We start from the raw sequence: 16,478 nt of genomic DNA on the forward strand, positions 1-16,478 counted from the left end.
GTGTAAAAGCTCATAAAGTCTAGCTAAAACAAAGTGGAGAAATGTAAGTCATATTGCAGACAAAGGATGGCTCGACGAGATTGCTAAGTAGGTGCATACAGACAGTTTGGAACTTGGACTGGTACTCAGTTGGGCATGTGGTACAGCAGGAACCTGGCCGTTAAATCAAAGGAAAGTTGATCACCAAAAATGGTAGTGCATTTCACCAAATGTTACCTGCACGACTTTCAGCAGGCAAACGAGAACCGGTTGGAAACAGGTGTTGTGACTGAAGTGGGATGGAAGCCACCACCTCTGGGCTACGTCAAGGTCAACTTCGATGGGGCCTTTAACCTTGCAGGAAATGTGGGTGGTATCGGGTAATAGTAAGGGATGACAGTGGAAACTTTCTGGTGGCTGCTACGACTAGGGTGAATCATGTGAAGGAAGCGAGTATTGTAGAAACTCTAGCTTCTGCAAGAGCGATGGAGGTGGTAATTTACATGAGGCTGGAAAACGTCCTCCTTGAAGGTGATGCATTGTAGGCAAATAAATGAGATCAGATTAGAAACTAAAGACCTCTCTGATGTGGGCAATATTCTGGCAGACATCAGGAACAAAGGGAAGTCCGTTTGCTCTTTTCGGGTGGGACATGTCAAAAGGGTTGCTAATGTTGTTGCCCATAGGTTAGCTAAATATGCACCGCAAGCAAGTTCAGATGAGATGTGGTTAGGGGAATACCTCTCAAACATCCAAAGCCTTGTTAGCTCTTATTACCAACTTCATTAGTAATATAACTCCTTTACTTCAGAAAAAAAGAAAAGTCAAACCCAATCATTGAACATTTCTATTTTTCATTTTATGCACATAAACATACTATTTCACATTAAAAGAGTGGAAAAGAGAAGATGAAAGAAGTGTGAGTCAGGCGCCACAAATTTATAAGATTATTCATTTTTTTATATTTTTTATTAATTTCATTTACAAAGAATATAACGATAAAATAATATAATATTTATTTCTTCATTTCAATTTTCAACTCTACAAGCAATGGATGAAAATAAAGTTATTTTTTCATTTAATTTTTTAATTTTCTTTTAAAAACGCCAGTAAAAGGAAAAAAAAATTTATCTTTACAGTCATAAAATTTTTTATAGCCTGAAGGACAATTTGACCATGACCAGGTGTACTTACGAGGTTTGCTTTGATACTTGGCATTTTATGTTAAGATTTATTTTTATTCGGAGAGTACCCCAAGGATGAAGCTCTAGCAGAGACCAGTGTGGGAAGGTTGTCAAATTAACTTTAAGAGAAACAATCATAAAATGGATATTAAGTCTTGGATTAATAATTCTATAAAGTTTGAATTATATTTATAATAAAATTATTTACAAAAATAATTCCAACCAATTTTTAAAAATATTATCTATCATATCTAACTTAATTTTGCAATTATAAACATTTAATTCTTGCATACATCAAATTTAAAATAAAATGAAATTATCTTACCCACTTTGATTCATTATCTTATGTTATCTCATCTTATCCATTCCCATAATTTTGTAAACATTAAATAATAAATTTAATTAAAGTAGTTAAATTTTCTTCTGAATTTTCACCAAAAATTATTAGCCAAATGATATGCTACAATCAAACTATAAGTTAATATTAAGATTGAAAGAGAGTCGTAGCTTTTATGCATTTACACCACTTTGAATTTGTATCAATCCCCAAGCCTTGAGTTGTTAATCCTATACAAAGAAAGATGTACATAAATACAGTCTAAAGATACATTTATACCAGGCCACTGGCAACAGAACTAGGTTGTTTACTTTTCCCTATGAACAGGAGGAGTTGTTGCCTTTCCACTTGCCGAGAGACCTCCTATACCCACCAATTAAATTTTAACAACATGCTTCTCCAACTATTGCTCCATTGATTGCTGCTAATGCTCCTCACAGGCATCACTTTCTGCATGATCCAATCAGCATTAAGCATTCCTTTACTGCTTGGTTATTTTTAGTAAAATCAGGCAAAAAAGAGCAAGACAAAGTTTGGGTTTAATGCAGATATTGAAAATGCCTTTTTTTTTTTTTTTAATTTCCATTAGAATCAGAAATAACACAAGCAAAGATCTGAAGAAGGATTAAAAGCATTCAAAGACTGAAAAAAACACCTTTTTTTTTCTTACGTGATAGGCAAACACCATCCTTGCAGCAAATCCTCCAACGGAACTTACAACTCACAAAAAGGGTATTCTCCAATAATCTTATTTTCTTCCGCACTAAAAGATGTTCTTTTTCATTTTTGGTACTGAAGTTCCGGAAAACCAATGTGCATGAAAATGAACACGCATGGAAATGAATAGAAATACTATATGAGCAAGAGTTGCAAGAAAACTTGGCTTCATGGTCTGCATATTATTCTTCTGATTTGCTGGACAGTAAGATTGCATTTGAAGTTGAGATTATTAATGAAAAAAGTGTGAAGTTGATCTAGAGGAGATTCAAGAGGCTCAGGAAAAACCAATTTAAGAACCAGTTCTTGACATCATTGATGATAAAAGGGGAATGTCATTCTAAAATCAATTGCTGACATCCTTGTCAATTGTCAAGGAGCAACAAGTGCAACATCATCAACCACTTGAAGAACTAGTACAACCTAATTTAAAAATTGAAAAGCCGAGAACATTGAGCTTGGCCTCGAATATGTGAGAGCTTCAGGAAAATGAGAACTTCAATGAGGTAATACCTAGCAAAGATCGTTCTGTTGACTATATTCTACTGATTATTGAGGTGTAAGCCCATTGCTATTGATGATAGTCCATGAACTTCATTTCAAGACTACAAAAATTGAAGTGCTGCTTTAGTCAAGATATTTGTACCACTAGTAAGTTCATATTTGACATTACTCATGGATCTTGCTGGAAATTAGTTTTGGTTCGGTTTTTAAGAAGTTAAGGTCAGAGTTTTCTCCCTCCAGGGGACAATGAAGGTGGATGGACTATACTACTTGAGGGACTACTTAAACTAGGACTTTATTTTATATTTTTTGGTTTCGATTGCAACTGTTACACATATTTAGATTCTCTTAGATTTTTTAAGTTATTTTATATTAAATAGTATTTTACTTCTTTCCAAGTTTTCGTTAGGGGTATATTTAGTATTTTGCATTTTATTAGGTTTAAGAGTTTACTTATAAATACCTATGTTATTTTATTTTGGAATAGATTTTGATTATTGATATTTTAGACAGATTTTGAATTGAAAAAAACTATAAATTAGAGTTCATGCAATTGGGACTTTTAGATTATTATTGAGTGTTTTACATCAAAATATTCGACAAATGTCAGAGCCAAGTTAGAATACAGGAATCTGTCTGTTTATATATAATTTTTCTAAACTTTTGAAGTTCACCGGAAAGATCGAAATTAAAAGAGATTTTTATTTATTAATTTTGTCAACGAAGGGAATTGGATTTGCAACAGCTAGTCCTCAGAGTAAGGTTAGTTAATAGAGCTAGCAAATATTTCATCAGGTAACCAAATACACAAAGAGCACAAGCTACTTATCTTATTTTTGGTTCCCAAATTATAAGGTACTTTGGCAGGCAAGACATCAACAAGTAGAGGAACTTATCTGTTTGTTAAAAATTTTGTATGTATATGATGAATAGAAAGTTTACGCACCTTCATCAAGCAGTTGTTCAAACCGAGCAGCTATGTGTTTCCCATAAGTATATTTCTTCAAAGCATTAAGATGAACTCTTACACGATCCAGCAATAGTTCCCGCTGTCTCTCATTGCTTATTTCAAGAACCTTCTGGACCACATAATTTGCAAATTGGTCCTTCATCATAGTCTGATATAGAAAAGTCAGAACACAATATTGTGAGCAAAAGAAGGGTTCAATTTGCATTTTAATGAATTTATAAAACATCAGGAAACTAGAAAAGATCCCCAAACCTTCATGTTTGTCAAGGCATCATAATTTCTATAGTAGGTGCATAAAATTTCATATTAGGGACAAACTGAAGAAAAGAAAGTAAGCAATACGTCTAATTCCAAGTGTAGCAGCACATTATCACTTAAGTCAAAGAAAACTATGATAGTAGAATACCTAGGGCAAATGTATCCAAATATCTCACTAACACAACTAACATAAACCATCTTTTTCCCTCTGTCATTCAATTGCAAGTTCTATTCCTTTTTCTCAGTTGAAAGATGGGAAAGCCTTTTTAGTGTAGGAGAGCTCCTGAATTTCATTATCGCCTATCACCTTTTTCCCACTTCATCTGCAGAGCGGATTTGCAATTACTTATGGCAGTTTATGGACAAGAATATTATGTGAAAAATGATCAGACCATTAGTATTGTACACCCTCACAACCAATGTAGGGCGTCAGATCTAGTCACAAAGCAAGGCTTCTCAACATATAAACATAGCATGGAAGTATTGATGATAATTACTAAGGGGACCCTAGCTTAAACTCCTTTCCTTCTACACCCAGGGGAATGTCGCCGAGTAAAGGATGTTACGAACACCCATTACGGGCTCTTCTCCCTTTTACTGGGGGACTGTCACTTAGTTTAATACAAGGACAAACTACCCAGATATCTCACTCACAAAACTAACATAAACCATCCAGTTCCCTCCATGATGATTCAGAATCTAGTGATGCATTATATTAACTCCAAATATAATTGTACACATTTTGGAAAGAAAGGAGAGCCGTATACTAGGTTTACTGAGCATGATGCATTCCATTTAGCTTCAACAAGAAACCCACTAGTTTTATAGCAACACAATGAGAAACAAATAGGGAAGGAAGACAAGATACAAATTTGAGTTTAGCAAATTTGTAGAAAGCCCAAATATACAGCCAGTACCAACAGTTTACGCAGCAAACAAAACTTCCACACACATGCAAAAACTAAATGCACCTAAAAGAAACTGCTAGCCTGCTATTATTTTCATCCCCACATAATTTGGTTCAATCCAAACCCAGCCTATTTATTAAATGTTTCATAAGAAATTGGTTAGATCTTCAAAATTATATGAAGGTGGAAGCAATAAGGTTCAAGCTGAGCAAAAAAAATAAATAAATGATTTATAGTGAATGAAGTAACAAACTTGGAAAAACTAATACAGAAATTGAAAAAATGGGTAAAGTTGAGTTATTTTGATGTGGGGTCAATGAGAAGATTTCATATGAATAGCCTACCAATGTGTAATCTACTTGCATTTATTTGTGCATGAATCCATAAGTACACATGCATTATAGTAGGAGCATGATAAAACTTGGCTTAAGAAAATAGGAATCTTCAACGCCAAGCTTAAAGGCCAAAAGAATAAAAAGAAAGTCCAATGAGAAAATATTTTTAGACCTTGCAAAGCACTGAAACTAATAGTTATAATGAGTTATATGATAAGTACATTTTATTCAACTCACCAATAAAGTGTCATTTTCATCAGATTGTCCGATTATCTCCTCAACCAAAAGCTCTCGTTCAGCACTATCACCATGCACCAAGCACTTCTCAACAACATTTGATGCATATTTATGTTGACTCATTTGTACAATTTTCCCAGTCAACTTGCTAATAATGTGGCTTCTTTCATGTGGCTTTCCCCTCTCCAAAACATGCTGCAAGTAGTAAAATCAAATAGAATGTTAATTACAATAGAGAGACCAGAAATGAAGGTGACTGAAAAAGATCAAAAGAAAAATCTTAGGAACCAACTTCTTAGACTGACTGAAACCACACAACTTAAATGCACAGAAAGGAAAGCTCATATAACATCAATCAATGTTTTCGATGTCATCGCTTGGAAGTTGTCCTAGTTCAAGGAGGTGCTCCATGAACTTAAAGGTATTATTGGTTACCAGGCAATTGCCATCATACCCTATTCCCACAGATATAAACATAAAAATGTCATCCAAACAGCCATAGAGGCAATAGCCAGCTAATAGGCCTTGATTTGAGGTTCTCCCATCTAGTTTCCCTCTAATCAGTATTATCAGTAAGGATAGATTTACGCTACCACCAACTTAATCAGTATTACAATTACCAATACAGCAACCGTCAAAAACCAGGTTTACCTTGCTCCTAAAACACTAGCTATTCTTTGCCAAGCAACTTTTACATTGGTGACAGTTCTTGTATCCCCTAAACCCCCCCCCCCCCCCCCAAAACCAAAAAACACACCCTTACATGTTAAAAAAAAAAAAAGAATGGAAACTTACAAAAGAAGCTAAACTAGAAAAGGAATAACAGACCATTAGCAGGTATGCCATGCACATAAGTTGTGATGAGCCCTCTGAAGACAATGCTTGATTTTGAGAAGCAAATACAGTGTTTAAAGAAATTATCTAATTAGCCATCAATACAACTGACAATCATAAGTTAAAAATGAACCTGTGTAACATAGTTTCCATACTGATCTTGAGAAAGGCCAAACGCAGCATCCAAAATTTCATCCACTATGCATTGACTTTGCAGTTTATCTGAACAATTCTCCAAAACTCTCTGTCATGATCCAAAAGAATAAGCAGATGATAAGAACATGGCATATAAAATAAGACTTCTTCTAACATTCAGCCAAAGACTCTAGAAAGCAACAAAATGTAATATAACCTGAATCACACGGCAACCATAGGGATGAGTAGAAAGTGTTGCGACTTGGCCACGAAAAGCAGAAATAATAAATCCAATTCTATCAGTAGGGACACGCTCTATACACTTTTGTATCACATGATTCCCATTTTGATCATGCACACATTTCATAATGTGACCATCAAGCTCCTGAACAAGTTGTGTTTTTTGATCAAGTTCAATCACTTCCAACGCCTGGGAAAACCGTTCAAATAAAAGATCAGAGTAAGAAAACTGCAATAAATTGATGAACAAGCATGTCATCTCATCTATAACAGAAACCCATTTAAAATACTTACAAAAGTTTCATAAAAGAGATACAAACTAAAAAGATGACAGCTACTATTATTATAGATTTCAAGAGAAGATCAACCATTATGACCCCAAGGAATTAAAGAAAAGTAATAATAACCACAATCTACAAATACATGGACATACCTAGATACATGCATATCTACGAGAACTACCAATTACTAATCCAACACATTAAAGAAAATATCGGGCTACCAAGCATCAGAATTAGATCTTTCAATTTTGGTCCGCACTTGACCCAACTTGATTGATCATAAAAGTAAAAAGCTTAAACCAGAAACTGAAAACAAGTCGAAACCAAAATGACCCGAAAAATTAACTTGAAATAACCTAAGAGTAAATTAAATAGAATTTTATTTTAAAATATTAATTTAATAAAAATAATAAATATAACACAAATAAAAATAATAACTATAACACAAATGATAACATTAAAATTATTGAAAGAACAAAATTAATATATGTTTTTAATATCAAATTAGTATAAATTATATATATGTTCTGTTACTTCTAAAATTTTTTATAATTTATAATATGATTTAAAATAAATTATATATTTTTTATTATTATGAGTATACATATCAATGTATCATAATAAATTATATATCTTATAATTATACATGGGTATCAATTATCATGTATTTTAAAATAAAGTATATAAAACAAGCCACTGATCTGTATATATAAATTATGTTTATGTTATAATTATATTATTAATTTTTAATCATGTAATTTAGAATAAATTATATAATGAGCTACAATCATAATAAAATCCAAAGTAAAAAGCTATTAAATAATGAGTTACAATTATACTAAAATGATTATTTATATTATACTTATATTACTAATATAAAAAATAATTACATACTAAATGTGTATAATAAATAAATATTTAAAATAAGTTTTATATGATTATATTAAATATGTAATTGTGCATTATTATTAAAAGTTTAAAATAATTTTTATATATTTATATTAGATTAAAATAAATAAAAAACTATTAAACATGTCAATCGTGACAAACATGTTTCTTGTGTGTAATACATGTACTTATATGGCATGCTTTAACTAAACGTACTTTTTATCTTACGTGTCAAAATTTGTGCTGACATTATTGTTAAACATGGAACAGATTTTTCCAAAACCTATACAATTTTTTCCATATCGTTTTGATGTCATATCATTGTGTCGTATTTAAATTTATCAAATCTAATCAAATCACATTTTTCATTATATAAAATTAACTTTAATTTAAAGTATACAAATTACAATATTTATATTTATTTTTAAAATATTTTTTTATTTTTATCTTTTAATAAAATTATAATAAAATATGACTTGAATTGATCAAATAATCTATTTGAATTTAATCTAATTTGATTCTAAGATTAATAAATTGAACCCTAAATTAATTGAATCCGAATGACCCGAACCTAAAAAACCCGGGTGTCAAACTCAAAATACTTGAACTTAAATTGACCAAACCCAAAACAACCCAAAACCAAAAATGACTAAACTCAAAATTGACCAGATTTTTAAAAACCAAAAATAACCCAAACTGAATTGGCCCAACCCAAACCCAGACCGACTCCCCCAATTGATAGGTCTAATCAGAATACATAACTGCCTATACAACAAATTTATGTGATCATATAATTCAATGAATGGATGCAGAAATATTCTTTGAACAAAGAAGCCGAAGATCTCAATAGAGGGGATATGGTCATATCAAGACTAAGAAATTTAAGAATTTATGGCATTGTTGAGAGTCCAGCTGTTGTAAAGCCTTATTGTTTCCCTCTTACATTGATATTCCAATAGTTTACAAAAGAACATATGACTCAAAAGAGAGCAGAGGCATCCTTCACTGTTGTTCAAAATTACATTAAAAAAAAAGATTACTTATGTTTTAGCCTCTTAAGCAACAGTACACTAAAATCAGGATTTATATAAGGACAAGCTAAGTAGATGAATACCAGTTGTGTTACTAAACCACTCAACCAAAATGACCTTTTGGCCAAAACAATAAACCAAAATGACTAATTAATCTAGTCAGTTTCATCAACTTGAATTTACACTACCTAATAAATTTCAACCTGACTTGGAACTCATGCCCAAATTTTGTCAATGTTTAAGTTCCAGTCATATTAAAAAATAATTAAACTACAAGTAAAACATCAACCTGATATCAGCCTATTCAACGGACATAGCTTAGTCAAGCTAAGCTTGCCAAGAATATGATTAAAGAAAACTCAAACTGCTAATTGAACAGAATGAGTCATGCTTGCAAGCCATGTCAAAGATTGCAATTCTTGGAGTTTAGACAATTTAAAAGCCTCTTTGCATGCTCATGCAGTTTCTGGTATTATCTTGATGATGCAATAGGATAATATTATCTTGATGATAAATTTGTTTTAAAGATTATTTTTTTTATTGGGTCTAATTTCTAAAATGATGAGGTGCAAGTTATTATAGGACACGGAAAAATCATGCTCTGCCACTGCAAACATCACATTTATCAGCACAGTTAAGGTGCATAATCCTCATAAAAGGTTCCACATACCTTCTGTATTACACGACAACCATACATTTGCAGACTAAAGTTTAACATATTTCCAACAAGCTGATCTGCAAGTTCCTTTCGCTGCTCAGAACTTCCATGCTCGAAAAACTGCAACACAGCAACAAAATTCGGCAACCGAACAATACATTATTCAAATCGTTTACAATTCCCATCAAAGTAATTTACTGAAAATATTCATAAAAGCACATTTAAAACCATACCTTTTGAATAACATAATTACCGAAAACATCGGTCATTAATCTTGAAGCATGTGGAAGGACTTCTTTGAAAACAGACTCCTTGTCCTCAACACTGCAATGTTCCAGCTTCTGCTGGATAAATCGACTCCCATGTTGATCAACACTGAAGTCAAACAAGTATTAAATATTTCTCCCATTGGAGATCATGATCATATTATATATAGAGAATGAAAACAAACTTGATAGAGAACACTACCTAAATTCAACTATATGCCCAGATATATTAGAGAGTTCAAATTTTCTGGCATTGCCAGATTTCAGTTCTTCGAGAAAAGAATGCCTTTTGGAGTCCTCAAAGCTGTTGACTCTCTGTCCTTGCCATCCAGAATATGGTCCTCCTTTTGGAGGAAACCTGATGTCACTTCTGCGACCTAGAGGACTCATTCCACCTACCGGTGATGATGGCATCAGTGGACTAGCAAGAGGCGATGTTGGGTATTGGGCAATGACACCCATACTTGGGTGACTTCCATAATAGCTACCACCAAAACTTCCAACTTTCCCTGGATTTGGAATGCTTAGCCTTCCATTAGTTGGAGGCTGAAGTTTTGGATCACCCATATAAGCAGCAGCATTCGGCTCTTTCTGCACAAAAGAATCAACTTGGCCCCCAGAAACACCAGTTGATGCCAAATGACCATGCTGAACTGAAGCACCATAGACGTTGCTAAAAGAATGGAGGTATTGCACATGAAGTGGATCGACTAAGGAAGGTGGCAGCACTAATCCCTGCTGCCCATAAAAGTGGCCAAGATGCTGCAAGTCACTTGTATGTGGAGTGCCTTCCCCATTTGAAGCACCAGAAGTTCGATTATTGAAGCTTGAACCAGAAGCAGTAGAATCAAAAGGCATGGGAACAACACCATGAGAAGGGTATCCTCCCATAAATGGAGGAAGAAGTGCAGGATTCATAGCATATCCACCTACATTGTATTGTGGAGCATATAGACCAGATGGCTGAAAATTAGGGTAAAGTGGATTTCCAGAAGTCATATATGCTGCTGCTGTTGTATACATGGTAGGTGAGAGTCCAGAAGAAGGCAATAATGGTTGTGACCCCACAGAAGAGAACTTAGGATGGCTATACAGATGGCTCAGTCCTTGAGAAATGGACTGAGCTGCAAGCGCTTGGGCCTGATGTGGGGAACCTTGTTGAGTGGATGAATAGTGTTGAGGCATATTCCTTCCACGAGACTGCTGTGCTTCTTGTTTCTTTTTCATTCTGGACTCTACAGTGGAGACAACTGACTGTGGAACATCATCAGATGCATCAGTATCCACCTTAAAATCTTTCATGTTTGTATCTTCTTTTGGAGGCGTTGGTAATCTCCCCACCTGTTCAGAACACAACGAGCTTGGAATTGAGGTGTCTAAAGAATCATTGGGTGATATCAAACCAATAGTATGAGCATCCAGGGCACTTGTATCCCTGCAAACATCAGGAGAACCTAATTTTGATTCTGGAACTTTTGAAGCGTTAATAGAAGAAATATTTGACGAGATTGCATGAACATCATGATCTATTGGCTCTTCTGCTGTTGAAATGCCTGATGAACGAGACTGATTATATACAGGCGAAGGGGTGCGGGGGAAGTCTTCCTACACATTCACCAAGAAAATGAAGCACAACATCAATATAAGATAACACAAACAAAAAAATTCATAGGCAAAGTGTTGAAAACTACTTAATGGACACAAACTAATATTAAAAAAACAAGCATGCAATACATTTAAAGCCCAACAGCTTTAAATTGAATTTCACAGGAACATCCATTGCAGCATAAAGTACATTCATAAGAGGTTAAGTTTGAATTTGATCCTTCCACTAAATCAATTCAGCGATTTTGGTTCTCTATCCCAATTTTAATGAATTTAATCCCTTTACTTTTATTAAAAGTCAATTTAAGGATAATTGATAACAATATTAAAATTTTGACATTAACATCAATATAAGACAACACAAACAAAAAAATTCAAATGTAAAATGTTGAAAATTACTTAATGGACACAAACTAATAATAACAAAACTAGTATACAACACATGTAATATCCAACATCTTTTAATTGACCTTCAATGGAACATCCATTACTACATAGAGTATATTCATAAGAGGTTGAAGTTTGAATTTGATCATTCCACTATTTCAATTTGGTGATTTTAGTTCTCTATCCTAATTTTAATGAATTTGATCCCTTAACTTTTATTAAAAGTTGATTTAAGGAAAATTGATAACGATGATAAAATTTTCCCTTTTACTTACATGATGTGCCATTTGGTGATAACATGACCTGCTAAGGTGGATTAATGTTTTGGCTACATGGCACATATCAGTCTAAAAAAACCATAATTAATTTTTTTGTTAATTCTAAAAAAATAGTTTTTATTAAAAATAAATTTTTACATATCAGTCTAAAAAATCATAATTAATTTTTTGTTAATTTTAAAAAATATTTTTTATTAAAAATAATTTTTTTGGACTAAATTCAAGATACCACAATAGTAAGCATTACATTCCATGAGACAACAGCTGTTACACACACTTTATCTCAGTTGTAAAAAAGCAATTACTGAATAAACTACCAAACAATATTCAATGGGGAGCATTAAACACACATTAAATACTGAATATACACCGATTACTGGATTATCTTGTCTCAATTATCATCGGAGTAAACTAACAAACAATAGCTTTTCTCTCTTTAGACGAAAATATTGAACAGCACTTACCCCTAACTGATACATTAATGATTAAACCTTAAACTTAACTGCATCACTGCACTTGCTACCCACCCCAACCATTATTAATCAAAGATAATGTGTCAAAAAATAATACAACTTAAAGTTATATGCTTAATCTAGTAAATAACAGTGCATACTTAATAGTCAACTCACCAATATCTATCTGGTCATGGTGCACAATATAATAAACAAGTAAATGGAAGAATAAATAAAAAATATAAGAAAGGTCTATACCTGTATCAGATCAACTAAACTCTTGTGCCGACCTGTCAAAGATGCTGAGTCTTGTTCCAGCAAAGACACAGTGCTATCTTCTACCCACTTGTCTGAAGATTGTCCAGGGGATCTATCATCCTCAGGTTCCTCCTTATGTGGAAAAAGTGAACTTCGATAAAAAGGTAACCCATTGCCACTATCATCTACAGATGTTGCTCTCCAGTTATTACCAAAACCACCAATATGGCGTGCCAAACGTCGATTTTCACGTGAGATGAGAGGTGGTGGAAGCCTTGGATTTAAGTTGATGTTGGAGCAATAGTAAGCAAAATAGGCTGGGTCAGAGCGCAGTTGTTCCTCGGACTCACAATTCTTGATGACACTGCTCAAACTTGCCAAGCTTGAAGTCAGACTAGTATTCTTTTGGGCCAAAAGGTTGCCAAGAGCTGCAAATGAACCTTCCATACTTGGCGGAGCACTACCACTTCGATTTGGCACTGTGTCTGTTTGATCTCCATGAATTCTTTGCCCCTTCAAAAGCAGCCTCAACTCCTCTACTTCCACATCTTTCAATGGTGAACCAAATACTAGAGTATCCTTTGAAGAGTGCCACTTTGTGGCTCCACTACTTTCTATCATTCTCATTGGGCTCTCAGTTGCCATGTTTTATAAAGAAAGATCAGAAACTTACTTTCCGTAATAAAAGTAGCATTCACATTATTCTCTTGGAGTATAGATAGCCAATGTAGATGCAATACCTTGTCCCTCAACTAAAAGTTGCTAATCATCCAAAAGATGTATGAACAGGCTGCAAAAGCTAGCATTTCATGGTAAAAAATGAGATGCTTCTAGCATTAACAGCAAAGCAACAAAAATAAGTAATCAAGTTGGTCTCAGTATGAACAACAGGAATATGATATTCAAATAAGAAAATGATATATATTTCAAAGAAATCAAGCAAAGTATCATATCATATTTGAAGCATAAATATCACATATCACTAGCCCTCACTGCAACAGTTTGTACATTCTCAGTATGAACGACAGGAAAATGACATTCAAATACGAAAATGATACATATTTCAAAGAAATCAAGCAAAGGATCATATCATATTTGAAGCATAAATATCACAAATCATTGGCCCTATTGTAATAGTTGGTACAATTAGATTTAATATAAAATTAGGGCTCATATATATTGATCATGAAAGACCATGTCAACTTCATGGTCATATTTATTCAGAAATATCGGATATATCTGCCACAAATGATTCACAATGGTCAAACTAGCTGCAAATCACAATTACTCGTCCAGCCACTTTGGATCGCAATGCACATAAAATATGTTAAATGGGCTGCTTTCACTAAGCATTAGCTTGTATCTGAAAGCATCTTTTAACAGAAATGAAAAAACAATATGTCGTATATCCCCACGTTTAATCAAAAGGACAAGAAAAGAAAAAAAGAATAAGCCACTTTCCTTCAGTTTCTATATAGGGTTATCAAATTTGCCGGCTCCATAATTTAGCCATGCCGCATGAAATAATTTCCTTCATATATTATCCTACCATTTCTAGTAAAAATGCAGGAGAGTAAAGTTGAATACTGTTTTCTACAAATTTTTTCTAATATACTGGACACTTGCAGGCAAGAAAAACTTTCCACTTTCCTGCACTTTTCTCGTCAACTGTTTTCGTAAACTTTCAGACATCTAAATGGAGCCCTAGAGAAAACAATTGTTTCAGCATTGGGCACAAACATGACAAGAACCTCCAGAAATGAAAGCAATTTCAAAAATTAGGGGAAAAAAGAGCATGGAATGCAGAAAATTTTTGCCAAACATACAGAATTGACATAGAACAAGGAGGCCAGAAAACACAGAATAGAGCGAAAGGGGAAGAAAGAGAGAAAAAATGGAGAGGAATAGAAGAACTAGAGGTAGAAAACAAGAGAGAATCAGTAGAACATAAATATTTAAAATCCTACTATAAACTCATATTCATCAAAAACCTACTATAAACTCAAAAAACATACATATTTAAAAGGAGGTAGCCTTTTTCCATCTCATAAATCCCACTCTTCCTTCCCAAGATCCAAAGCCGAGATCTCGAAATTGGAGTCTCAAGTTATGACTATTAGATGTCTCTTTGGGGATGCAAAAAAATGCCAAATATTAACTAACACATTACATTTTTTAAATAATCTTAAATCCCTACATCTATGCGAAAATTACAATTAAACCAAAAAAAATATAAGAAAATAAAATTAACCCAAAATACTTAAGAAATTTATGAAACAAATTTTTAATCAATTCAAAGCTGCATATCTGTGATGTGAGAATTAAGCAACTTTTTTCTTAATTCCTCCCAACAACCACCCAATAATCCAAAATGCCAAAAATTTGGAGGACAATCTAATCCAAATATCTTTCAAATAAACAGCTATACATTTTTATTTACTTGCAGGTCTTAAAACGTCAAGAGTCTGCAAGAATGTTGACAATACCGCTAAAGTGTCATTGTTATAAGATAAAGTCCCACCAGAAGGACATTGGGCTTAATGCAGCAAATTAAAATTTCATATAAGTTACAAAAACAGATTTGTTCTTCTATGTATAAGAGGAAATATGGTTAGTTCATATAAAAGATAACATATATATTCCTTTGACATATGGCTTTCTTCAGACACCAGAATAGTATCATAAAGAATTATAGAAGTTAAGTTCTTCTAAGGTATTTAATGAAGATGTGTTTATTATATGCAAGAAAGTATTGTATGGGGATGGGCCATGACTTGAATATGTGGTTCATTTTAACACAAGCTACTAGACAAACGAAATAAAGGTTCCAAAAATGAGATTTCCAAGATAGTGTCACCGGCAGAGCAAGCTAAGACATCAAAATCGGAAAGGCTGGAACTAAAAAGTAGAGATCGGGATCAGTAACAAGACATAGACATGGATAGACACCAAGAGAAAAGAGGTGAAAGACAAAATTAAATTGCAAACAGATAAATGGGTCAATCAAATTTGCCACAGTAAAGCGAAGGCAATCATGGAAACCATCAACCAGCTTGACTCTCATCCCTTTAGAAAAATGAATTGGAACTACAATTCATCATCCGCTCAAAACCAGTAAATGATGCAACACATCATAATCTATACATGAATTCCTTCAACCATACCAGCTGTTTCGCTCATATAGTTCATAATTCTGTTGCAAGATTATTCCAAAACTCCATAGAGACACACAGCTAACAGCTATTGACCGGTACACATATAGCCTAGTGATCAATTTTCATTTCAGAAGCTAAGAAAAACTAATAAAAACAGAAAGAAAACCAACAAAAAGCAAGTCAACCAAGAAAAACCCAAACTATATCAACCAAAAAAACCCCAAAGCTACGCCCATTTACTTCAAGAAACATATCATCGAAGAGCCATATTCAACAGAATTAAACAAAGCCCATTGATCTTAAAGCAAGAAACAGTCTTTACTCAACAATCAACCCAATCCAAACCACACCAAACAGCGAAAAAAGCAATGACCAAATATCCCATTAAAAAAAAAAAAAAAACACATGCTAAAGTAAAAGACCAAACCTTGGAGTTTGAAATGAAAAGTCTTCTTCCCCAAGTCTGTTGGAAGCTGTTTGAACTTCTAGAAATGCCTAATAAACCCAAAGTCTCAGACTTGAGAAAGAGAGAAAGTTTGTTGCTTTGGAAAAGCAAAGCAAAATGTTTACTTGTAGAATTT

General features: G+C 33.4%; 1 protein-coding gene across 11 annotated transcripts; it reads right to left on the minus strand.

The window, feature by feature from the left end:
* Positions 1–1,621: 1,621 nt before the first annotated feature.
* On the minus strand, positions 1,622–16,478 carry PUM5 (pumilio 5). 11 transcript variants are annotated; one of them, XM_089755729.1, is made up of 10 exons: positions 16,325–16,478; positions 12,743–13,532; positions 9,965–11,367; positions 9,730–9,871; positions 9,509–9,616; positions 6,616–6,828; positions 6,397–6,507; positions 5,430–5,624; positions 3,668–3,839; positions 1,622–1,950 (listed from the first exon to the last, which is right to left on the minus strand). In XM_089755729.1, exons 2-10 carry the CDS (start codon positions 13,385–13,387, stop codon positions 1,925–1,927), a joined length of 3,015 nt encoding a protein of 1,004 aa, XP_089611855.1. In that variant the 5' UTR covers positions 13,388–13,532; positions 16,325–16,478; the 3' UTR covers positions 1,622–1,924. The 11 variants fall into 11 exon arrangements, with proteins under 11 accessions (XP_089611855.1, XP_089611853.1, XP_022716409.1 ...); XM_089755727.1 differs by having other exon boundaries at positions 1,622–1,984; XM_022860674.2 differs by having other exon boundaries at positions 1,622–1,984; positions 6,616–6,867.

This window comes from Durio zibethinus, chromosome 26 (genome assembly GCF_047325235.1).
Source record: "Durio zibethinus cultivar Kanyao isolate XHJ-2024 chromosome 26, ASM4732523v1, whole genome shotgun sequence".
Lineage (NCBI taxonomy): Eukaryota > Viridiplantae > Streptophyta > Magnoliopsida > Malvales > Malvaceae > Durio > Durio zibethinus.

Coding starts and splice junctions, on each gene's coding strand:
- PUM5 (XM_022860674.2), bottom strand. CDS start 13,387: ATGGCAACTGAGAGCCCAATGAGAATGATAGAAAGTAGTGGAGCCACA. Junction 11,368..12,742: donor GTTTAGTTGATCTGATACAG/GTATAGACCTTT, acceptor GTGAATGTGTAG/GAAGACTTCCCCCGCACCCC. Junction 3,840..5,429: donor ATGAAAATGACACTTTATTG/GTGAGTTGAATA, acceptor TTTCTATATCAG/ACTATGATGAAGGACCAATT.